The sequence below is a fragment of the Entelurus aequoreus genome, linkage group LG02 (assembly GCF_033978785.1).
Source record: "Entelurus aequoreus isolate RoL-2023_Sb linkage group LG02, RoL_Eaeq_v1.1, whole genome shotgun sequence".
Lineage (NCBI taxonomy): Eukaryota > Metazoa > Chordata > Actinopteri > Syngnathiformes > Syngnathidae > Entelurus > Entelurus aequoreus.
Window position 1 is genome coordinate 44,747,784 of NC_084732.1, and position 25,710 is coordinate 44,773,493.

The 25,710-nt window shown below is 41.4% G+C and overlaps 1 protein-coding gene across 1 annotated transcript in view; it reads right to left on the reverse strand.

Annotated features, from left to right (window-relative positions):
* Positions 1–13,909, reverse strand: part of slc38a8b (solute carrier family 38 member 8b) — an 18,853-nt gene extending 4,944 nt beyond the window's left edge. Inside the window, exons 1-5 of the mRNA XM_062067744.1 lie at positions 13,221–13,909; positions 6,747–6,945; positions 2,941–3,097; positions 2,767–2,871; positions 335–392 (exon numbers count right to left, since the gene is read on the reverse strand). Of these exons, the coding sequence (XP_061923728.1) occupies positions 335–392; positions 2,767–2,871; positions 2,941–3,097; positions 6,747–6,945; positions 13,221–13,409 (708 nt within the window). The 5' untranslated portion in view covers positions 13,410–13,909. The remainder of the gene's footprint in view (positions 1–334; positions 393–2,766; positions 2,872–2,940; positions 3,098–6,746; positions 6,946–13,220) is intronic.
* Between the last annotated feature and the right edge of the window lie 11,801 nt (positions 13,910–25,710).

The following is a 25,710-nucleotide window of genomic DNA, read 5'->3' on the forward strand; positions in this document are numbered from 1 at the left end:
CCAACACAAATAGAGAGACAACATTCACACTCACATTCACACACTAGGGCCAATTTAGTGTTGCCAATCAACCTATCCCCAGGTGCATGCCTTTGGAGGTGGGAGGAAGCCGGAGTACCCGTAGAGAACCCACGCAGTCACGGGAAAAACATGCAAACTCCACACAGAAAGACACCCGGTCTGTGAGGCACAAGCACAAACCACTGTACCACCGTGCTGCCTGTCCTTAAAGTCATTTTACATAATACGTTCCACATAATGCTGACTTTGGAAAAAAGCCTATTGCACATGTAAATTATGTTTTTTAAACAACAAAATGACAAGACTGTCCTACCTGGAAACCAAAGCAGATGGTTGGCACAACACTGAACATAGACGCCCACGAGCCTACACTGTAAAGATATGAACATGAATTCAATTGCAAGACTACATTTGAAACACACTTTGAAAACAATTACCCATTCATCCATTTTATGTACCACTTGTCCTCATTAGGGTTACAGTTGGTACACCCGGGACTGGTCACCAGTCAATCGCAGGGCACATATGTAATGGCAAGAAAGAGACAAAAGGACGCATTGTTCCACCCCCCTTTTTATCGCAAGGATTATGAAGCGTCTTTCATCAAAATGGGAATATAAGAACATCCTAGCAGTTGGCATCCTAATGACAGCAGACATTGCACAGGAAGTGATGTTTTATTATGTTTGTTGGCTCTCATTAAGTCTGCAGTGAGCAGTAATCAATGATGTTGAAAAACAAAAAGTGAACGTCGTGATGCGTTTTTTTAATTATTGCACAGCATATTCCTAAAATGATCAAAATATGTAAATATTAAATGTTGTATTACGAACGTCCCTAGGGATGGGAATCGAAAACCGGTTCTTGATCAGAACCGATTCCCAGTGTATCAATTCTTTGGAATCACTTGCCATTTTTCCGAACGGTTCCCTGATCGATCTTTCTGGGTGGAAATGACGTTGCGTGGTGACGTCAGATCTCAAAATGGCACAACAAATGCTCTACAGTTGACTACCTTTTACAAGAAAAGATTGCAACAGCGCTCCTTGTAATAATTATAAGGCTGCTAGTTCATCAAGAGGAGGCCATACGAGCAATGTGCTGAAACATTTGAACACACAGCATGCAATAATTATAAATGAGTCACATTTTTAACCGCTCCTATCTCATCCCAGCAGCAGTGTTGCCAGCACGTCATTTGAACAGGTACTAACTAACACCTCCTATCATTTTAGCGCTACTATTTGTTAAATTGAAATGAATGCCTTCTCATTTAGATGAGAATGACCGGAGACAGATTCTGACTGGCTCCGAGGCAGGCAGTACGTCCGCCGCTAGACAAATGTCACCAAGCAGCGTCTAAGTTTGTGGTCAAAAGTTTATATTTTTGGTAGGTGAATGTTCAATTATTGTCAGAAAAGTTGCCGGTTTTCCTGCAACCACATTTTTCTCAGTCATTATATTATACAGGTGAAACTCATAAAATTAGAATATGGTGTACAAGTCCACTCTTGTCAGCAATGAACAAATGTGAAACTAATCTGTTATATTAACTCATTACATGCAAGCCTTTATTTATTCAAAGTTTCCATTAACTGTAAGCCATAATCATCAACATTTTTAAGAATAAAGGCTTGACATATCTCACTTTGCATGTAATAAGTTAATATCATCCATCCATCCATTTTCTACCGCTTGTCCCTTTCGGGGTCACGGGGAGTGTTGGAGCCTATCTCAGCTGCATTCGGGCGGAAGGCGGGGTACACCCTGGACAAGACGCCACCTCATCACAGGGCCAACACAGATAGACATTCTTGTGTAATTTGCCCGTGACTAAATTCTACAGAAGAATACTAATTTCTTATATTTATTTACAATAAAGTTATTTTGTTTCTTCTGCACTACATATATACCTCTTGAAACCTCACGGTAGTCTTTGTAAATTCATATTACCTCTAAACTAAACAAAATTGATGTTAATCCACCCTTTTTTCTCGTTTTTTTTTTTTTCAAAATAAGAATCGATAAGAGAACGGTTAACCAGGATCAAAAGTGGAATCGGAACTGGAAAAATCTTCACAATTCCCATCCCTAAATGTGCTTGTTACTACATTACACATATACAGCATGTGCATAAAACCTTAATGGAGGTTGGGATGTTTTTATAAGGACTTTGTTGGCATAATAGAGCAACTCCTATAGGCTCCATTGTAAGCGGACTTTTGATCGCATTTATTTACAATTTAGAATGCATAAAAAGGAAAAACATGTATTGTTGTCTTACACAAGGATTGTGAATGATAGGCAAAATTCCCCCCAAAAAAGGGTACTTCCCTTTTAACAGAAGCAAATTATTTTCTTAAATTAAAATAGCCCTGAATAGCCATTTTAAAATCCTTATTTATTCAATTGTGTTAGAAGAACTTTAACATTAACAGAACTAAATGCCTTAGACAATTTTCTTTTTTAAATGCAGTAAAGTACATTTCTTATGATCTAAATCGGTTGTCCATCAAGAAATTGTAGCAGCGTCATTTCTTTAGATTTTTTTTTCCTGATGAATATGCAAACCACAGTTATCAGACAAATGTTTTAAAATATATAATATAACCAATTTTTCATGTAGACACACACACACGCATGCACACGCACGCACACACACACACACACACACACACACACACTCACACTTCTCCCCAAAACCCCAGTTTAGTCTCCCACATCCATAAAAAGACGATAACCGACCCTTGACTGTGCTCTGGCGTTATAATGGCGGTGTGGTCCTCCATCATGTAGTATTTGACAATAACTGCCACACAGAGGTAGGTTGCAGCCAAGGTTCCCAGCACACTGCGGTGAAAAGAAAACAAGTTCAATGATAAAATAAAACAGTATGTGAGAAAACAAAGTATCATCTACCTTGTGTATTTCTGGATGCCAATTTCTTTTGGGATGGAGAGTGGTAGGATGATGACGAGGCACATGATGAAGAGGGCAAAGCGCTGATCTGTGTACCAATGATAGGGCATTTCCTCCTCACCTGACCCGGTCACCGTCTCATACAGAGAAATACACACTGAAAAGACACCATTGTGAGTATAAACAGAATAGAGATGTCATCAGGATTTGTCACAAATATTTTCATTCTCTGCAATGTGCGTAACATGCAATGATTTAAAAAAAAAAAAAGTGCATATGTGTGCACTGAAAGCATGTGATCACACCAAGTGCTTGAGCCCATCTGCACTGCTCTGCTGAATGTTCTGATCAAAATGTGTGTTTTGGGTGTTTTTGTAAATCCAATCAAATGCGTTGTTTAAAATGTGACCAAAAACGTTTCAGGGATTAGAATGATTTTAGATGAACAAGGCGACCAAAAAAAAAAATCTATGCTTCCCTAATACTAGCAAGAATGAAAATGAAAGTGCAGCTGATTTGTATTGTGAAAAGAGATTAATGTTGCTATATGGACAAACTCCTTTTGGTGAATTGATGACATAAAACATATATAAAGTGTTGTTTTAATTGTTTTAATATTCAGATATGTCCTACTGCAGAACCATTGTGATTTGCATAACAGGGATATTATTTCCTAAAATTTGTGACACTGTTAAAAGAAATAGGCCAAAAATAAATGTCCACTGCAGATGACGCTGTTTTTTAGTAGGATATAACACTGAAAATGTGATCTTCACAAAAGTTAGCCTTTTAAAACCAAAACAAATCAAACTATTTTCAGCATCTATAGAAGGTTTACATTAACCTGACACTCGCCAGATCCTTGTAGTTCGCTGTAGTTCTCAATAGGAGATGTATTTCAGAAGGCGGGGCCTTGTAAAAAAAATAATTGTACGTGATTGGATAAACCACTTGTCCGTTATCTTGAATGACGTGCTACTTCAACCACTCACATCGAAATCAACCTGTGACGCTGATGAGAGCGACGCTGGGAAATCCAAACCCGGTCGGAAGAAGAGCCAAAACATCCTTGCCACCAATAAATTCCTTCAGAACGGTTCTCTGTTCATCTTTTAAATAATTAATATTCGATATATTCGACAAAACAGTTGCAATAACAGAATCAATGTCAGCACACGACACAGCAAGGGCTGCGTGCCGCCATTGTTGTTTGAATCAAACAGTCGCTTCGGTGCTACGTCACATCTATGAAATCCCGCCCGCCGATCCTGATTGGTTCATTATTTTTTGCTATTTTGAAGGAGTTTGCATTGCCTTCGAGCCCAGATCCTTGTGTGGAGCTCAGCGAACTACAAGGGTCTGGCAAGAGTCAGGTTAGGTTTACATCAGGAGTCAACAGTTTTTTATCACCAATAGAGCTACTTTTACAAAAAATAAGGCTAGGTGAGAAATTTAAGTTTTATTTATATGACTGGCATGTCACGGCCCGGGCACGCCTCAGTGCGCATTCATCAAGGCGCGCACCAAACCGGCGTCAGCAAGCAGCTGCAATCAATCGCCGGCAATCAGCACACCTGGAGCTGATGATCAGACCCGCCTTCAAAAGCCTGCACAACCTGCTATCCCGCGCCGGAACGTAACCTTATGTTGGCGTACAGTAAACGATCTGATGCTTGATACAATCCTGCTCTCTCTCTGTTTTCCCCTCCGTGTTTCATTGTCATGTTGTGTCCTTCCTGCAGCAAAGCCCCGTTCCTGTGTGGCGAGTTGTGTGTCTCATCTTCGTCTCGTCTTCTTCGTTTTCCTCTCTGGTTCTCTGACTGCCCCTTGGATCTTGACCCCTCGCTTTGGACACGGACCTGTTGACGCTCCGCTTAGCCCCCGACTTCCTGCTCACCTCACGGACCTCCGAGCTCTGCCTTGTCCTCCTGATCTTCCGCCTCTCACTCATCACTTCTGGTAAACACTCAGCAATTAATTCCTACACATAGTCTTACACCATACACACTCTTGGATTTTGTCACAAACCAGTCTCTAGATTATTTATTAGTATTGTTTCATTATCATATATAATATATTGTGTATATATATAATAAATCATAGTTCTTTACTGCCCCCTTGTGTCTGTGCCGTCACTCCTCCTCCAACCCAAACATGGCAACATTTAAATTGTAAAGTCATTCCTTGTTTATACCTGTTAATTAGTTACGGACAGGACCGCGATAAAAAATTATTAATTAAGAATCAAATATTTTCATAGCTACAACATAAAAAGTATCTGAATACGTTTTTCAACATTATGCAAGTCCTCTAGACATGAAATAACACACTTTAGTCACCTTTATACTCTTGTTTTAATCCATTTAAATAATGCTGCCTTACACTAAACCAGGGGTCGGCAACCTTTACCACTCAAAGAGCCATTTTGGCAGGTTTCACAAATTAAAGAAAATAATGGGAGCCACAAAAAAAAAATTTAAATTTAAAATGAAAAACACCGCATACAAAGCTTAAATGCTTTGTGCTATGTTAACCAGGGGTCTCAGACACACGCACTGGCACGCACTATAATGTGGAAATTTGATGTTAGTGCGGCCCGCGAGTTTTGAATGTATGGCGCTGGATAGCATCATACTTGCCAACCCTCTCATTTTTCCCGGGAGACTACCGGATATCAGGGCGTGATGGCACTGCTTTTGGCGCCCTCTTCAGTCTGCCCAAACAGTGTACCTGCTCGACCACATGTACAATGCAGTTTCGGCTTGCTCACGTAAGTGACAGCAAGGCGTACTAGCTCAGCAGCCACACAGCTTACACTGACGGTACCAATACCCAGAATCCCATGCAACCCTAACTCTTCCGCGCAACCAACGCACGGAGAAGGGGGGGGGGGGTTGATGTGTGGGGGGATTTGGTGGTAGCGGGGGTGTATAATGTAGACCGGAAGAGTTAGGGCTGCATGGGATTCTGGGTATTGGGTGTGTTGTGTTTATGTTGTGTTACGGTGGGATGTTCTCCAGAAATGTGTTTTTCATTCTTTTTTGGTGTGGGTTCACAGTGTGGCGCATATTTGTAACGTAACAATGTTAAAGTTGTTTGATACGGCTACCGTCAGTGTAAGCTGTGTGGCTGATGAGTAAGTATGCTTTGCTGTCTCCTATGTGTGCAAGTAAAAGCTACATACAACATGTGGCCGGACTGGCACATTGTTTGTAAATGCTATAGAGGACAATTATTGCAGTGCAATTAGGGCACTTCCTTTATATGGTAATTAGAGTGTAAATATGATTATATTTCCCCTGGGAGTTATATATGAGAGGCACTGAGATCCACAAGTCTCCTGGGAAAATCGGGGGGGTCGGCAAGTATGTAGCTGAGCCGCATCAGAGTGGTCAAAGAGCCGCATGCGGCTCTGGAGCCGCGGGTTGCCGACCCCTGCACTAAACCTATCAGTGACCTCAGTACTAAACTTTGAATGGTTTGGTCTACTCTACTGGCCAATACTACTATAATATTAATAATTTTAGTTTATTTAAACATGTTTATGTTTGAAAATGCTTTGTAGGACAAAACATTTTACAAGATGCTTACGTTTTTTTTTATATCCCCCAAAAAATACATGATTTTGCAAAGCCGCAATATTTGAAGCACAATATGGCGAAGGATGACTGTACTTTATTTACCAAGAAGATCTCTACTGGGTCTTATGTGATTTTGTGTACATTTGTCATAAAATAAAAGCATACTGTGTGAATTGAACATCAGATAAAATCAATGACCGCGCTACGATAATAATAAATACTCACATTTTTCCAGCTGGTCCTGCACCACCACCAGAAAGGCGACACATATCATGAAGAGATTGAAGCAGAAGCAGACCTCGCACAGTTGACCGACCGCACTTCCACACACTTCCCTCACCACGTCCTGGTAGGTTTTTTGTCTGCTGACGGATGAGGCATAGCCAAGGATGACCAGCCCACTGATGAGGAACACCAGAGAAACCTGCACAGACAAAACATCATTGTGAAACATACTGAAGATGGGCTAGAATGTCAGATATGAATGCAACCTCTATACCAGTGGTTCTTAACCTTGTTGGAAGTACTGAACCCCACCAGTTTCATATGCGAATTCACCGAACCCTTTTTTGGTGAAAAATAAATTTAAAAAATTTCAAATTCAAGACAAAGTTATATGTTTTTTTACTGGTGCACAAAATGAACCGTGCATGAGCATCACCTTGTTCAAAGAACAAAACCAACACAGTGCATGAACTCACAACAAATTACACACCTGCAAATCAGATGGAAATTAGAGGGAACATTGTTTGTGGGTATCCATAATACGTCGATAGGGAGAAGTTTTTATTTTCACGATGAGTTGGGTGTGTCTTGACCTCCGCGGCAGAGGCTCCGCCGAACCCCTGAGACCGACTCACCGAACCCCTAGGGTTCGATCGAACCCAGGTTAAGAACCACTGCTCTATACAGAAACACCTGGAGTGACCATTGTTCTTAATCTTCAAGGTTCTGCTCAGTTTTTCCACATCTACAGATCGAGGATCTACTGCCACAATGTGACACAAACTTGTTTCTAAATTCAAGGTGCAGAAACATATCCTAATGTCTAAGATAAAAGAGAAAGACCTGAGCTCAATTTCTAAGATCACAGCAACATGCATAAGTACTTGAGTTAACATTGTCCATAAGTTTATTTTCATCTTGAGTACTTTCGACTCTAGTGTAATGCACAAAACCAGTCTATATTCGTTTGTAAATATATTGTGCAGGAATTAGAAGAAGTGGAGAGGTTTCTTGTATTTCTCAAATGCAAACAATACTATAAATTCCAACTGACGTCTTAAAACTTAAAGCTCTTGTTTCTTTGGCAGTGATCCATAAAATCAATTACGTTTAGGTTGACAGAAAAAAAATGCTGAAGTCAATTCCACATCCTTTATCAAACTTTTAGGTATGCTTACTTTAAAATTATTAGTCTCTAGTCTTAATAGTTAATGTAATATTTAGGGACTGGTGGTCAGGGTAAGTAAGAGGAAAAAAGAGTTATAAAAACATTAAAGGTGTCATATGTAATAATTTCATGTCAAGTCATCATTAAATGGCCTTTATATGTCAAAAGGCATTAATAAATCATATATGCTCATTTCAAAATTTAGATTTACAGCCCTGAAAAATTGTTATTGTTTTCATTTCGATGCACCACCCTCCACCGTTTGACCAATTTGAAAGTCTGTGAGTGTGTCACATCCAGGTTGCCAGTTATGCACCGCCAGCTTTGTCGAGCTCCTGCCACTGGTAAAGTTACTAAACATGTCAGATCTTAGTAAATCTAAAAAGCGTTGTTACGATGCTCAACTTATTGATGACAAAGCCAGGAACAAAACGAGGATTTGTATCAGGGATGCCTTTGCGAGATGGAGACGATTGAAGGCGGAGAAGATTTTTTCATCTGACGCCAAACTTGCTAATTTCCTCCTTCATGGGTATGTATGTAAACTATATTGTCCATTACAGTCTATGATCTTGTCAAACAAAGCTAGTATGTTCGTGCAGTGAATGTTTATAGTGTGATGCTCAGCTCCTAGTGTAAAGCTTAGTTAGCATGCTAACGGGGGAAATATATGCCCATTAGATTGTATGTCAATGTGTCATCCAACTGACAGGGCAAAATATATTTTCGACAAATAAAACCTATGTGGATATGGGTAGTGTCAGTGCGTATTTCCTTCTCAATATGCTGATACACTGAGGAAATGTGTTCCAACATTAGCACGGCTAATTACGGTTTCTGGTACTGTATGTGCATCAAACACATATGGGGTGGTATTTGCTTGGCACAATATAATGCATTACATGTAATGATTTTCTACTTTTTCTACAGGCAGGCCAGTCTAGTATCCGCACTCTTTTACTACGAATCCACGTTGTTGTAACACGTGCAGAATGTGGCTTGGCATTGTCTCGCAGAAATAAGCAGGGGCGTCTATGAAAAAGACATTGCTTGGATGGCAACATATGTTGCGCCAAAAAACCTTTATGTACCTTTCAGCATTAATGGTGTTACCCATGCCTTGGGCACAAATACATCCCCATACCATCATAGATGCTGGCTTTTGAACTTTGCGCCTATAACAGTCTGGATGGTTATTTTCCTCTTTGGTCCGGAGGACACAATGTCCACAGTTTCCAAAAACAATTTGAAATGTGGACTCGTCAGACAACAGAACACTTTTTCACTTGGCATCAGTCTATCTTAGATGAGCTCGGGCCCAGCGAAGCCGGTGGCGTTTCTGGGTGTTTTTGATAAATGGTTTTGGCTTTGCATAGTAGAGTTTTAACTTGCACTTACAGATGTAGCAACGAACTGTAGTTACTGTAGTTACTGTAGTAACCCGGGGGGGGGTTACATATGCGGTCCTCTCCAAGGTTTTTCATAGTCATTCACATCGACGTCCCACTGGGGTGAGTTTTTGTACCGAGGATGTCGTTGTGGCTTGTGCAGCCCTTTGAGACACTTGTGATTTAGGGCTATATAAATAAACATTGATTGATTGATTGATTGATTGATACTGACAGTGATTTTCTGAAGTGTTCCTGAGCCCATGTGGTGATATCCTTTACACACTGATGTCGTTTTTGATGCAGTATCGCCTGAGGGATTGAAGATCACGGGCATTCAATGTTGTTTTTCATCCTTGCCACATACGTGCAGTGATTTCTCCAGATCCTCTGAACCTTTTGATGATATTACAGACCGTAGATGGTGAAATCCCTAAAGTCCTTGCAATAGCTCGTTGAGAAATGTTGTTCTTAAACTGTTCGACAATTTGCTCTTGCTTTTGTTCACAAAGTGGTGACCCTCCTCCCATCCTTGTTTGTGAATGACTGAGCATATCAAGGAATCTGCTTTTATACCCAATCATGGCACCCACCTGTTCCCAATTAGCCTGTTCACCTGTGAGATGTTCCAAATAAGTGTTTGATGAGCATTCCTCAACTTTCTCAGTCTTTTTTGACACTTGTGCCAGCTTTTTTTAAACATGCTGCAGGCATCAAATTCAAAATGAGCTAATATTTGCAAAAAATAACAAAGTTTACCAGTTTGAACGTTAAGTATCTTGTCTTTGCAGTTTGAATATAGGTTGAAAAGGATTTGCAAACCATTGTATTCTGTTTGTATTTAAGATTTACACAACGTGCCAACTTCACTGGTTTTGGGTTTTGTATGATTACAATCATTTGTTTTATATTTACTACAGTAAAAATCACAACATTTGCACAAAGACATAATAAGATGCTTTTTGGTCTTGTCTATATCTCGTTCTGTGTGGAAGTTGAGGAGACTGAGAGCGCGGCTTACTGGCTAGTCTTCTTGTCACAATGTTGCCAAAATATTGTTTGCAGAGATATTTTTGCACCATGATTTTGTAGTTTGTTTTTGATGTAAGTGTAACATGAATATTCTCAATAATCAGGTCAAGAATACAACCATTGGCAACTGTATTGGAGGGCCACTTGTAGTACGCTGTCCTGCCACACTGAAAAGTGGAGGCGATAGTGAGCGAGCAGATGCACGTTGCTCCAGTGTAATATCAGCGAGGAAGCCTGCGTTTGTTTGTTTGTTGTAACTGTCAGATGCAAGAACAATGTTTTAAGATGCCAGAACAATTTTTTATTGCTCTGCTGTGTGAATGAAACAAAAAAAAAGAATGAATGAATGAATTTAAAAAAATAAAAATGTATTCATTTATTAATCAGTCTCCAAAAATGGAGGATTACATATCCAAGATCAAAAACTTCTCCAAACTGGACTTTCAGACAAAACGGAGGTGATCATTCAAATATTATAATGGAGGATAACGCATGTACAGCACATACAAATACAATAAAAGGTAAGAAAGATTCCAAATGTACAATATAAATAACACAATATTGATTGTCTACATTTATTTCATTATTGGAAAATAGAAAGTGTTGATGAGGAAATACAGTTGTAATAATTTCAGCAAAGACCAGTAACATAAACAATATAATAAATAAAAAGGTATTCACACTGTCACACAATGGGCACTCAATCCTCGCTGCAGCATGGCTGTAACTGAATTCAGATGAGTTACCACTACACCATCAATGACCTACAAAAAACCTGAGACCCATCTTCCTCTTTTCTGACTTTTAAGTGTTGTTACAATCTTAGATACATGTGTTGAACAATGGAAAGTGTCGCCTCAGAAAGTGCATGCGTTTGGGCGTGAGCTTGCACACAGTTTTGGATGCCACTGTTTGCGGGGTTTTGCCTTTTTTCAACAGTGGGCCGTTTGTGATGTCACAGATTGACGGACGTACTCGTGTTTTACATGCTGTCTGCCAGGCCCCCATTCTGTGCTCTGCTTTAATGTGCCGATGCCTGGAGGCTTTAGTGTTGTTCATTCTCATTTCATGCTGTCCCGCCTGCTCTGATGTCTATAAAATAAATAATTCTGTGTTTATTTGTCCACAACATTTTACACAGGACATTTTTTTTAACATTAACCAGTAAATACTAGTTGGATTATTTGTTTAGCCGCCAATGCTACCTTACAACTTGGTTTGAGGAAACACAAGAAAAAGTAGGATAAAGTATTATTTTCATGTAATCGCGTCATGCGCACGATATACAGTGAGATAAATGCTGGCTTTTTTCTGTATCGATTAGAAAGTGTGCAGCTGTTGTGATCGTCAGATCTATATACTGTTCATTAGGTTTATTTTTTACGGTGACTGAAAGGAACATATAACAGTAATGTTCATCTTTCAGATATATATTTTAAACAGTGTACATTTTCAAAAGAGATAATGTCAGTTGACTTCAATACAGCTTTACCTTGGTTTTCATTGGTAGTTAGTTCCAAAAGGTCTAATGAAAACAGAATCCTAAAAAAAACTAAATATATTTCCCAATGAGAAAAAAAATATTTTGATCCAGATGGCCAATAATGTGAACAAAAACATATGTTATAGAGAATAACAGTAGTTGTACACAGAAAAATATTTGAAATACATTCAAATGTTAAATATAGAATAGAATAGAACATAATAGAATACATTTATTGTCATTGACATCGTAGTTAACAACAAAGTTAAGTGTCATCCATCAGTGCAATCCAAATAAAAATACCAAATATTTTGCGGTATCCCATTCCTGAATCTAAGCAGTTCACAGTGGTAAGAAAAAAAAGCTGTTTTTCAGTCTACTAGTTTCTGTTATTTATGAATGAAATTGATAAATGAATGATAAAATCACCTTCACCTTTATTTAGGACTCTTGTTGCACGTCGAAAACATAGTTCTTTTTCTAAATCCACTGTTTCTCTCACCTTCTTTATCAAAGTGATGGCACTCACAACTTTCTTTGGCCCTGTGGTAGATTATTATAAAGTGGAAGTCAATAAAGACTGAGTCACCAACACGTGGGATTCCTTGTGGGCACTTAATTCCACAGAATGATACGTTTGTTATCCGCAATGTTTGGCCGTATGATAACCGAGACGGTGTACGAAAACCAGGGCAAAATTTGTAGCAAAAACTAAATCGTCCAAAAAGTGGGGCATATAAAATATGTATAACATGTAAGTACTTTCTTAGGTATATTATAGTTTCATTGATTGATTGAAACTTGTATTAGTAGATTGCACAGTACAATACATATTCCATACAATTTTGCGGTCCATACTAAGTCGGGGTCTACGTAAATCAATTGATGGTAGATAGTAATAGTAATGTTACTGTAGGTCAGCCTTTCTGCATCAGTTTATTGGGTTAGAACAAGATTGTGTTAAAAAAAATGGTATGTTCTTTACCTTTTTTTTTTAATAAGGGATGTATTGTACTAAACGTAGGTGCTAGGGGGAAAAACATTTTAAATGTAGGTCTTGAGCATAAAAAAGGTTTGTGAAAGCCTAGTGTAACCTGTCCTTTACCTCTAGGGCGGGGCCCCTTGGTCTACTTGGAAACCACATGCAGTGAAAGTGAGTGGAAGCAATGCGGTGACAACTGAAGGCCTGAAGTTCATGAAATTCATTAGAACTCACCTGTGAAAAAATGAGCCTCTTTCACACTCAGGAGACAACACACTTCAGTGTGTATACAGTGCATACAACCTTTAAGGCAAAAACATTGATCAAACCTCAAGATCTTCTCATGTTAAGAACAAGTGAAGATTGCAGCCCCAAGAATTAATACAGTACATGTTCATTTGATACTAAAAATTTCACTCACCAGCTCCACGCTGACAGCAGTGGTCACTCCCCCTGCCTTCTGGAAGGCCCATGGGAAGTTTAGTAGTCCAGCTCCGAGCGCAGACTTCAGCATAATGAACACGGCACCAAAAGATCCCAGCTGTGGGGGATCAGAATGGGATGCGGACCGAGCCAGCAGGCTGATGCTCTCTCGGGCCAGTTCCTCCATGATGCTCTATCCTCTACGACGCTCACTCTCTATTCCTCCGGGCTCAACTAATGTCTCCCAACTGCTGACTGGGTCATTCTGCTCTGCTTCACCAGTGATCCCAGCATGCAGATATATGCTCCTGCACACACTTGAGCCATGTGCTCTAATTAGACATTAGGACCATTAAACATTTCACTGTGAGGTGAGAAATGTGTCACCAAGGTGTCTGCTTGTCTTCTCCCTCTCATTCAGAGACTGGTTTCTAATGCACAATTTTAGAGGAACATGGAATACCTACACTTTAGCAAATGTGGCTCGGTCCCAAGCAGGGTCTTTGAACTAAAATAATAAAAATAATGATAAAAAAAGGAAAGAAGCAGTATTTAAGTATCACTTTTGAAAGCACAGATACGCCAGTGCAAGGGTGTCCACATTACGGCACGCATGTAGCTCACCAGCATCTTCAATCTGGCCCGCAGCACGTCTCTTTATGTTTTATTTTTATTTTGACAAATGTTCAGTCATTTCCACTACACAAATCAATGAGTACTTTTAATGCTATCAAGTAGCTATCTATGCACCAATGGTGAGAAACATGAACAACACAAGTCAACACACATGTGCCATACATATACCATCATAAAAAACCACTAAGTGTAATGGGAGCCAGCCAGGGTTAACCTGACTCTCGCCAGATCCTTGTAGTTTGCTGAGCTCCACACAAGGATCTAGGATCGAGGGCAATGCAAACTCCTTCAAGATAGTAAAAAATAATGAACCAATCAGGATCGCCGGGCGGGATTTCATAGATGTGACGTAGCGCCAAAGTGACTGTTTGATTCATTGATTCTGCTATTGCAACTGTTTTGTCGAATTTATTGAATATTAATTCTTTAAAAGATGAACAGAGAACGGTTTGGAAGGTGGCAAGAATGTTTTGGCTCTTCTTCCGACTGGGTCTGGCAAGAGCTTGATTTACCAAATCGCTCCACTGGTGGTGAAGGAAATGGGACGAGTGTTTTTCGCTCTGTCGTTATCCAATACGTCGGCTGTTCTGTTTTGGATTTCCCAGCGTTGCTCTCATCAGCGTCACGGGTTGATTTCGATGTGAGTGGATGATCTAGCACGTCATTCAAGATAACGGACAAGTGGTTTATCCAATCACATACAATAATTTTTTTACAAGGCCCCGCCTTCTGAAATACATCTACTATTGTGAAGTCCCAGATCCTTGTGTGGAGCTCAGCGAACTACAATGATCTGGCGAGAGTCAGGTTAAGCCAGGGTGGCTGCGCCAGGTGTACGTTCGTAAACTTCACTCCCTGACAACTTCAAAGAGTGTGCTGACCGCTAGGTTAGCAGCTCAGGCTTTTGCCCTAGTAGCTAGCACACTAACCTCTCAATCGGGCGACGTAGGTTTGCGCCCCGCTCGGAGTGGTGGCAGTTAGGGAAAATCGATACACAATGCAGAGCCGCAACAATGGGTAAGTGTAACGGCAGCCAGCCTCTCTCATCCTGGTCACGGCATCATTGTATGTGTTGTGTATCGGTCTTCCCAGAGAGTGGGAACATTCTTGTTGCTGCTGTATCATTCCTATATATGTCCAGATTATTAATTGGTATGATAACCTTTGCAGAAGAGTAGTTTAACAATATTTACCATGCGTTCACTATTTTGCCCATACAAATGCTATACACCAATAGTGGCCATTCACTGATGTTGCACATGTCATAATTTGTGTGCCACTACTGATGATTTATGTCAACTTTGCAGTTGCAGAAAGGTCCTGCAAATAATATTTGTTTGCACCACTACTTGGCGCCAATTCCTCTGGATGTATGAGCGAGCAAGTAGGAATATCGGCTAAATGATTCCCGGGCGCGGCCACCGCTGCTGCTCACTGCTCCCCTCACCTCCCAGGGGGTGATCATGGGTGATGGGTCAAATGCAGAGAATCCTTTCGCCACACCTAGTGTGTGTGTGTGACAATCATTGGTACTTTAACTTTAACTTTTTAATACTCCTATGAAAGCAGCAGTAGCAGAGGTCTTTTGTGGATCAAATTATATAGGTAAAATTTTAAATGTTTTTGTACACATCCAAGGTTAAGAAGGCTACGATGTAGTGAGTAAAGATGACATTAACATTACAACGCTGCTGCTGACCTAACAAAATATTATAACAGACCTAACTATTATAATGACAACAAAATTAAAAAATAAGCATTTGTTATTGTTTCAAATCAACTCATTGCGCAAACAGACAGATTATGAACATAATTAAATCGATGTTGGCAAACTTTAATAAACTCTAGTAATCTGCAAAAAAAAAAAATTTCCGATTTATTTGTATGATTTGCCTAATAATTTTGTAGATAATTAGTTGTACCTACTGAAATTACTGCATGAGATATGGTTGCTCAAACCAGCGAGAATTTGTCCAAAAATTCTGAGGAATGTGCTATCCACTGTACTAATGACACCTCCAAGCTGGTGTCACCCAATGATCTGGACTCCTGGAAGCCATTGGTCAAGGCGGCAGAGAGTTTAGAAATCATGTAGGCCTCATGGACCTACCAAGAAGAATACCAGAAAGGGATTGGCCTCAGGTGTTGTATCACAGAAAATGCAAGAATATCTTGCACCATGAAGAAACTGTTGGATGTGCAGGTACCAAAGATGCAAGCTAAAGGGACTTCAGCCAGAGCAGCACGAGCTACACTAACCAGCTCAAGGGTTCTTGAGAAGAAATGTATATTCTGTGACAAAGCGCTGGACAGCGGGAGAAGCAGGTCTTACCAGCAGAAACCACCCCAAGCCATCTGCTACCATCAGTGATAGGATGAGCCTGGTTCTGAAGATTAAGGGTAATGACCATACCTTCTCTAAATTTGCAGACTCAGCCCTGACTCAAATCCTACATGAAGGAGCCAAAAGCCAGAAAATTGAGTCAGTCTTTGATGTGTATTGGGAGGATTCAATCAAGAATGCAGAGAGAGTAAACAGGGAGTGCCCCACAGGAATACAGTTCCGAAACATTGCACCAGGTCACCAAATCCAGAAATGGAGAAAGTTTCCCACCCACTCGGCCACATAGGTAAGCCTTATAAGATTTCTGGTGGCTAACATGAAAATACCTAAGCTGAGAGAAAAACTGAAAGACAAGCAGTTTAAGTCACCAGTGAATAATACTGCTTGCACATCACCAAGGATCAGTGGGCAGGTTAGGTATCTGCAGTAAAAGCAAGAAGAGGCAGACACAATAATCATTCGGTATGCAACTCATGCTGTAGAATAAGGCTACAGTGCTGCTGTAGTAGCAATTGATGACACTCAATCAATCAATCAAAGTTTATTTATATAGCCCTTAATCACAAGTGTCTCAAAGGGCTGCACAAGCCACAACGACATGATCGGCTCAGATCCCACATCAGGCCAAGAAAAAACTCAACCCAATGGGATACAATGAGAAACCTTGGAGGGGACCGCAGATATGGGTTAGGTACTTTATCATCATAGAGCTACGCCAGGGCCTGGGAGACGGTGTCTTTAATGCTCTGATTGGCATGCACACATACACAGAGCCTTGAAGATTATCTTGAGATCAGGGATTTTTCAAAAAGTGTTTATTGAGTTGGGACAGTCCTGGGAACTATCCATGGACCTATTCATAAAGCTGCTAGCATACACAGACTTCACAAATACAGAGGACAATAACCGCCACCAGCTTTTCTGCATGCAGCGAAGAGAGCTTGAATCGAGACAACTTCCACCATGTGAGGACTGCCTCTTCATGCATGTCATGTATGTCAACTAACAGGCTGGCATCTGGAGAGCCATGCAGTCTTCAGCAACATCTGCAAGTCCCAAGCCCACTTGAGCATGGCTGGGCCAGAAATGACAAAGGTCAGCTCACTGTAAAATGGAATCTCCATCCATTTTCTACCGCTTGTCCCTTTTTGGGGTAGCGAGTGGTGCGGGAGCCTATCTCAGCTGCATTCGGGCGGAAGGCAGGGTACATCCTGGACAAGTCGCCACCTCATCGCAGGGCCAACACAGATAGACAGACAACATTCACACTCCCATTCACACACTAGGGTCAATTTTGCCAATCAACCTATCCCCAGGTGCATGTCTTTGGAGGTGGGAGGAAGCCGGAGTAGCCGGAGGGAACCCACGCAGTCACGGGGAGAACATGCAAACTCCACACAGGACCTTCGTATTGTGAGGCACACGCACTAACCCCTGTTCCACCGTGCTGCCCTAAATTACTTATTTTACCTGAAAATTAGGCTTTATCAGGTTGCTGTATTTTTGATGTTTGTCGTGTTTGGTAAATTTTCCTCCTCTACTTGGTATTAAATCAAAATGCAGACTTAAATCATACTTGCCAAAATAATCAACTTCATTAGCAGGCGCACACATGCATTTTCATAGTATAAAACAGCACTTGTGTGAGAGAGTAATTGTTTTGGGGTAACATTCTAATTGTATAACTTATTTTTACACTTACATTACAGTAACTGAGCTTAGATTTATGAAAATATCACCCATAAAGGGGAACTGCACAATCATTATGAGTGACAAGAAGACAAATATTTTTGTTTTTTTTCCGCTTTCTAACATATCAATGTTCTCATTTATTTCAGGTCATTGTAATCTCAGGGCATTCAATCGATCGCAACTGGACTGTTTGGTTTGTCTTGGAAGATGTTTCTCCTCTCATCCAAGGAGGCTTCATCCTTTCGTGCTCATATACTCATAGATTCCGTGACTCTCGGCTTCCGTCTGCTCCAAGGTTTCAGCCTCTTCTTCATGCTTGCTTCTATAAGCAGCAGTTCATCCTCCTTGTATTTAGTTTAAAAAAGATATGGTTGTAAATCCTCATTTGTTTAGAAATATGCGTCTTTGTTGTCTATTACCAAGTATGCCATGATTAAAAAACACACTTGTGTTTGATTGAGGGAGTAGGGAACAAAGTCGGAAGTGCGCTGCAATGGAAATGGCAATAAATGCGCCGACTAATTAGTCCTGGCTTTGTATAAAATGACCAAAATACGGTAAATATTGTGCATATTATATATTGTTATGGTAACACTTTAGTGTGGGGAACATATTCACCATTAATTAGTTGCTTATTAAAGTAACAAATACCTAATATAAAGTTATTTGGACACTCGGGGAACATATAAGGGTTAGGGTTAGGGTTAGGGTTACTAATAAGCAATAATTCTGAGGTTATTGAGGGAAGACTCTTAGTTAATGGCTTACTGGTTATATAATAAGGCCATGCAGAATAAAGCATTAATAAGTACTTAATAATGACTAATTAAGAGCCAATATGTTACTAATTTGTATGTTAATAAGCAACTAATTAATGGTGAATATGTTCCCCTTACTAAAGTGTTACCATTGTGTCTGTTACTACATTATGTACAGATTTGCAGCATGTATATAAAATGTTGATGAGGGTTTTGAAGTTGTCTTAGAGGGATTTGAGGGTTACAATGCATTGCCAATCATTAGCCGCATCTTGCAAGCGTTTTTTTATCATCTCTAAAATCCTAAACAAACAAAAAAAGACATGTGTGTTCTTGTCTGTCATAATAATTGTGAATGGTAGGCAAAATTCCCCAAAAAGTGCAGTTCCCCTTTAAGATTTAACGATGACACAAATTCAAAACCAAAACAAAGGTTCTTCTGAACTCTCAGAACATAACTCTTGTCAGGAATATTTGTCCATAACCATCAGCTTGAACAAGGTAATTGTTGACTTGCTCATTCATTAAGAGAATTACATGCACAGATGGCTGTCGTGCAGCAAAGCTTCCATGATGCCATCATTTGTTTATGTCCCGCTCATATAGAATAGATAGAACTAGTCTCATACACGTGGACTCTGTAATCCTGAACATGTTTGACGTTGTACACCATCTGTTGTCCACAAGAGAGTGCAGGTCACAACCCTGAATGTGTTGTATGTATTCCTTCCTGGGATGATGATGATGGGGGGGGAAATGCCATGTTTCATCTATTTCAACACTGCAGAAATATTCATGTTCTAATCAGTGTTTTATGCTGCAGATTTTGATACCGATCATCCGTGGGAGAGATTTGCTGATATCAATCACATGTATTAACTGTAAATTTTTCACTGTATTTATGGTGAGTGTTATTGACTTGTTCTTTATTCTCTTTTGTTACATACAATTATTTGCGCAAAACAAAGTTAATTGTACACAATAACTTAACAAAAGCAAAAGCAAAATTTACTTCTAATTAAATTCCTCTGGTTTTTGTCCTTAATGTCATCTGTTTCCGATGAATTATTCCCTTAATTTTTAAACATAAAAAAAGAAAAAAAATGGTTTTGAAAAAATAGAAATATAGATTGAATCACCCTAGTATTGAGCATATACTGATATTACCCTTGGTATCAACACCACCAATGTAATTACTGAACAAGCCACCAATAGTTATATTGTCCTCTCTGTAGACTCGTATTAATCGATTTCTGAATTTCCCATTAATAGCTGCTTAGTTTCTGTTGTTACACGGTTCCATCTACACTTTGACATTTTTTGTTGTTGTTTAAAGCTAGCTTAGCAGTTAGCTTAACTATTAGCTTGCCTGCCCTTGGCCTGCTCTCTGTGTGTGATAATGCTACATAATAATGATACTTAAGAGGATACCTAGAAATGCAGTTTATTTGCCATAATGGAGGTGATAATTATCAATTTAGGGGAGCGGCACCACACTGTTTATGGAGAAACATAATTAGCTGCTAGCCGCTTGTCAGCTACATGACTAACAATAAATACAGTGTCACTCAGAAAGGATCGTCGTTCGTGATCGGCATTAGAAGGCTTTAATCGCAAAAGCGATCGCATAATTTTTCACCAAAATCTGATCGGTGGCCAATCGATCAACACATCTCTATGTAGAATATAAAGCAGGGGTGTCTAACGTACGGCCCAAGGGCCGGATCAGGCTCGCAAACAGGTTTTATTCCGCGGGATGAGTTTGCTAAGTATAAAAATTACCCTGAAATTTTTTAATGAAAAAAACAGCTGTTCTAAATCTGTCCACTGGATGTCGCAACAGCAATTATTTGTATCTTTCTAGATCAGGGGTGTCAAACTCAAATACAGAGTGGGCCGAAATTTAAAACTGAACAAAGCCGCGGGCCAAGGTTGAACAAATTAACCTTTTAATAGGGACCCAAACAAGTTTTGCATTGAATATTGAACCAGCAAGGCTTATATAACTTTATAGTGACATGCAAAATCGAGTTTCAAATAATAATAATAATAATAATAAAAAAAATATCAATGGCATATCAAATACAATTTAAATAAAAATGTTATGCCTCTTTTCTATTTGCTGCCTTCTGAGGTAAATATCAACATTAACTTTTTCCACAGGCTAATAAATTTGAAAATTAAATAACAATGAATAAACCAACCATTCAGGACTTTAAACTGCTCAGTTTGCAACACACTGATCTAATCTGATGTGCACAAGCCAGATACCTGGCATCTTTTCTTGGATGCTCTTTCATTAATGTCGGGGCTCAGGCTTTGAGCTGAGGCAACATTCATTATCGAACAAAAGTGTTCATAAGTCTTTATATCTCGTAGTCCACCCACAGTCTTGTCGTCACGTCCGCTTTTCATCCATTTTAACAACGTGCCGGCCCAGTCACAAGATATGTGCGGCTTCTGTACGCACACACACGTGAATGCAATGCATACTTGGTCAACAGCGATACAGGTTACACTGAGGGTAGCCGTATAAACAACTTTAACACTGTTAGAAATATACGCCACACTGTGAATCCACACCAAACAAGAATGACAAACACATTTCGGGAGAACATCCGCACCGTAACACAACATAAACACAACAGAACAAATACCCAGAACCCTTTGCAGCACTAACTATTCCGGGACGCTACAAAATACCCCCCCCCACACACACACAACTTGTTTGTTCTGTTGTGTTTATGTTGTGTTACGGAACGGATGTTCTCCCGAAATGTGTTTGTCAGTCTTGTTTAGTGTGGGTTCACAGTGTGGTGCATATTTCTAACAGTGTTAGAGTTGTTTATACGGCTACTCTCAGTGTGACCTATATGGCTGTTGATCAAGTATGAGTTGCATTCACTTGTGTGTGCGTGCAGAAGCCACACACATTATGTGACTGGGCCAGCACTCGTTGGACTGGATGAAAAGCGGCCGTGACGATTTTCGGGAGGGGCACTGAAATTTGGGAGTCTCCCGGGAGGGTTGGCAAGTTTGAGAATTAGCGGTGAATGCGGTGTTATCGTGGCACCGCCGCTGTATATAATCGGCGGGCCAGCTCTAGTGTTAATTTGATATTGCCTCAAGGGCCAAGTGAAATTACACGGCGGGCCAATTTTGGCCCGCGGGCCAGAGTTTGACACCCATGTTGTAGATGATGCTACATATGTACAAAATAAACCACATGTTAGTACATCAGTCGAGGAAAATGATCAAACTACATAAATAACATACTGTAATTTGATTTTGATATAATTTTTTGGTAACACTTTAGTATGGGGAACATATTCACCATTAATTGGTTAAGTTAAGTTAAAGTTAAAGTACCAATGATTGTCACACACACAATTGGTGTGGCGAAATTATTATCTGCATTTGACCATCACCCTTGATCACCCCCTGGGAGGTGAGGGGAGCAGTGAGCAGCAGCGGTGGCCGCGCCCGGGAATCATTTTTGGTGATTTAACCCCCAATTCCAACCCTTGATGCTGAGTGCCAAGCAGGGAGGGAATGGGTCCCATTTTTATAGTCTTTGGTATGACTCGCCTGGGGTTTAAACTCACAACCTACCGATCTCAGGGCGGACACTCTAACCACTTGCTTATTAAAGTAACAAAGACTTAATTTAGAGTTATTTGGACACTAGTGACTAGGGGAACATATAAGAGTTAGGGTTAGGGTTACTAATAAGCAATAATTCTGAGGTTATTGAGGGAACACTCTTAGTTAATGGCCATGCAGAATAAGGCATTAATAAGTACTTAATAATGACTAATTAAGAGCCGATATGTTACTAATTTGCATGTTAATAAGCAACTAATTAATGGTGAATATGTGTTCCCCATACTAAAGTGTTACCAATTTTTTTGTCTTGATAGATTGAAAATTAACACCAAAGACTTGACTGATGAACATTATCACATAATTTATTCAGAAAATATAAATAATGACAAATAAAGTATATATACTATTAACCGCAACAGGTAATTGTAAAAAAAAAAAAAAAAAAAACAACATTATGATTTGTACAATTTCAGAATGTGCTTGTTCTATTTTTAAACAAAGAAAACAAGCTGAAGTTGTCTTTATTTTTAAGTTATTGTGCCGTGATTTTACCAGTCTGGCCCACTTGGGAGTATATTTTTTTCCATGTGGCCCCCGATCTAAAATGATTTTGACACCCCTGATATAAAGTATCACAGTGACCGTGTAAATGTAAGTGTGAAAGCTTTTTGTGTATATCTGCCTGTGATTGACTGACAATCATTCCAGGGTGTAACCCTACCTCGCAACCCTCGTTTGCAGGGACAGGCATTTGAAAATAAGGGACATTTTTACAGAAATAGGGAACTTTTTGTCATGTCTGTTTATCATGTTTTGGTTTGGCCATGTGCTGTTTATTTTTTGGACTCTTTTTAGTTCCTGGTTGTGCACTTCCTTGTTTGTTTGTTACCTTGCCAACCCATTAGTTTTCACCTGTCTTGTCACGCACCTGTTTCACGGTTTGAGTCACGCACCTGTTTTCACTGATCATGTCACTATTTAAATCTGTCTGTTTCTGTTGTTCGTCCTGGCGACCTCACACGTTTTCATCACTCTGCTTCATGTCATGTTCACAGTTCCTTGTCAAGTAAGTTTTGTTTATTAATGCCACAGTTAGTGTTTTTGTTTCATTGTTCATAGTTTCTGTCTTTTGTGCAAGTTTTATTTTCATAGCCAAGGTTTTGTACTTCCGCCATTGTGCGCGCCTTTTGTTTATTCTTTTTTTGAGTGTTAATATTAAATCATGTTTCTTAATTCACGTCTTGCCCGTGCCAATTTTCCGTTGCCTTCCTGAGAAACAAAACCCCAGGACCAAGTCGTGACAGTAGGTCGCCAGCATAAGAGTTTCTCCGCACGAAAGTTGGACAGTTTTGACGAGGCAGCGAGGGAGGTCCTCCGCGCCATGGAGGAGGAAACGCTGCTCTACTCCTCCGTGGAGCGCAGAGACTCCATTTGGTCTGAGGACTGCGCTGCGTCACTGCAGTCCCGGAAGCGCCGCTCCCGACGAAGGACGTCAGGGAGGGCTTCCTCAAGCAGAGAGGACACGTCACTCCCGCCGGCTCCTCCCACTCCGGGCGGAAGCAGGCTGCTGCCAGCCCTGCAGCTTAAGGATGACATCACAGATCAAGGTTTTTTTTTCTGAACTCTTTTTCTTTTGATCACCCACCTCCAGCAATAGACTCTAATCCCATGACCATGATAAAACACTACCAAGATATGATTTTGAACATTAGAGCTAATCAGTCACAGTCACCCAGATTTCATGCCCCGCCCCCAAGACTCAAACCCCGCCCCGTCACAAAATTTTTCTTTTTATCCGCCCACACAACCCCAGGTGGGGGATAAGGAAATACTTTTGGGACAATTTAAAGGGGAAGATTCTGCCCCCCTCCTGACTTCCCTCCACCCACCCCAAAAAACGGTTCCAGACAGCGGGGAGCGCGTCTGGTATCCGCTCCTTGAGGGGGGGGCTAGGGCTGGGAATTGTTCAGGTGGGGTGGCTCAGCATCGCCATGCCAAACCACAACTTCCGGTTCGGCCACCACCACCAGTCTTTCGTCACGCTAAGCCACAGCCTCCAGCACGACCACCACCACCAGTCTTTCGTCACGCCAAGCCACAGCCTCCAGCATGACCACCACCACCAGTCTTTCATCACGCCAAGCCACAGCCTCCAGCACGACCACCACCACCAGGCTTTCGTCACGCCAAGCCACAGCCTCCAGCACGGCCGCCACCACCAGTCTTTTGGCCTGCTAAGCCGCAAGCCCCGGTCCGGCCACCACCACATGCTCCACGCCCTGCTCCAAGGCTATCAACATGCCTAGCAGCTCCACCATGCCAAGCTCCACCACGCCCAGCTCCACGCCAAGCGCCACCAGTCGCAGCTCCACGCCAAGCGCCACCAGTCGCAGCTCCACGCCAAGCGCCACCAGTCGCAGCTCCACACCAAGCGCCACCAGTAGTAGCACCACGCCAAGCTCCGTTACCTGCTCCACGCCGCCAAGAGCCGCCAGTCGCAGCTTCATGACGCCAAGTGCCGCCAGTCGCAGCTCCACGACGCCAAGTGCCGCCAGTCGCAGCTCCACGACGCCAAGTGCCGCCAGTCGCAGCTCCACGACGCCAAGTGCCGCCAGTCGCAGCTCCACGCCAAGACCAAGCACCCCCACGCCAAGACCAAGCACCCCCACGCCAAGACCAAGCACCCCCATGCCAAGACTCCCCAAGCCAAGACCAAGCACCGCCATGCCAAGACCCTCCAAGCAGCCAAGACCCTCCAAGCAGCCAAGACCCTCCAAGCGGCCAAGACCAAGCTTCGCCGCCCGAAGCGCCACGCCAAGCTTCGCCGCCCGACGCGCCACGCCAAGCTTCGCTGCCTGCTTCGTCTGCTGCACCCGCACCTGCGTCATCTGCAACTTCCACGCCTGCAATGACGACGACGCGCCTGCCTCCTCGTCTGCCACGGTTGTGGCCACTACCTGGTCGTCCGCCACGCCAAGTGCGCCCACCTCATCGTCGGCCACGCATGTGGCCCTTCCCGGGTCGCCCACCTCGCCTGTGGCGGCGGCGTTCCACTCACACTCACACATGACTATGCCTCGGTGGATTCGGGGCCACTTGGCCTGGCGACCCACCGCCATGTCCCCCTCCCGCCCTCCCATGACTCTTGATCCTGTTTTTTGTTTTTGGACATCTGGGATCTGTCCGTAAGGGGGGGGTTCTGTCATGTCTGTTTATCATGTTTTGGTTTGGCCATGTGCTGTTTATTTTTTGGACTCTTTTTAGTTCCTGGTTGTGCACTTCCTTGTTTGTTTGTTACCTTGCCAACCCATTAGTTTTCACCTGTCTTGTCACGCACCTGTTTCACGTTTTGAGTCACGCACCTGTTTTCACTGATCATGTCACTATTTAAATCTGTCTGTTCCTGTTGTTCCTCCTGGCGACCTCACACTTTTTCATCACTCTGCTTCATG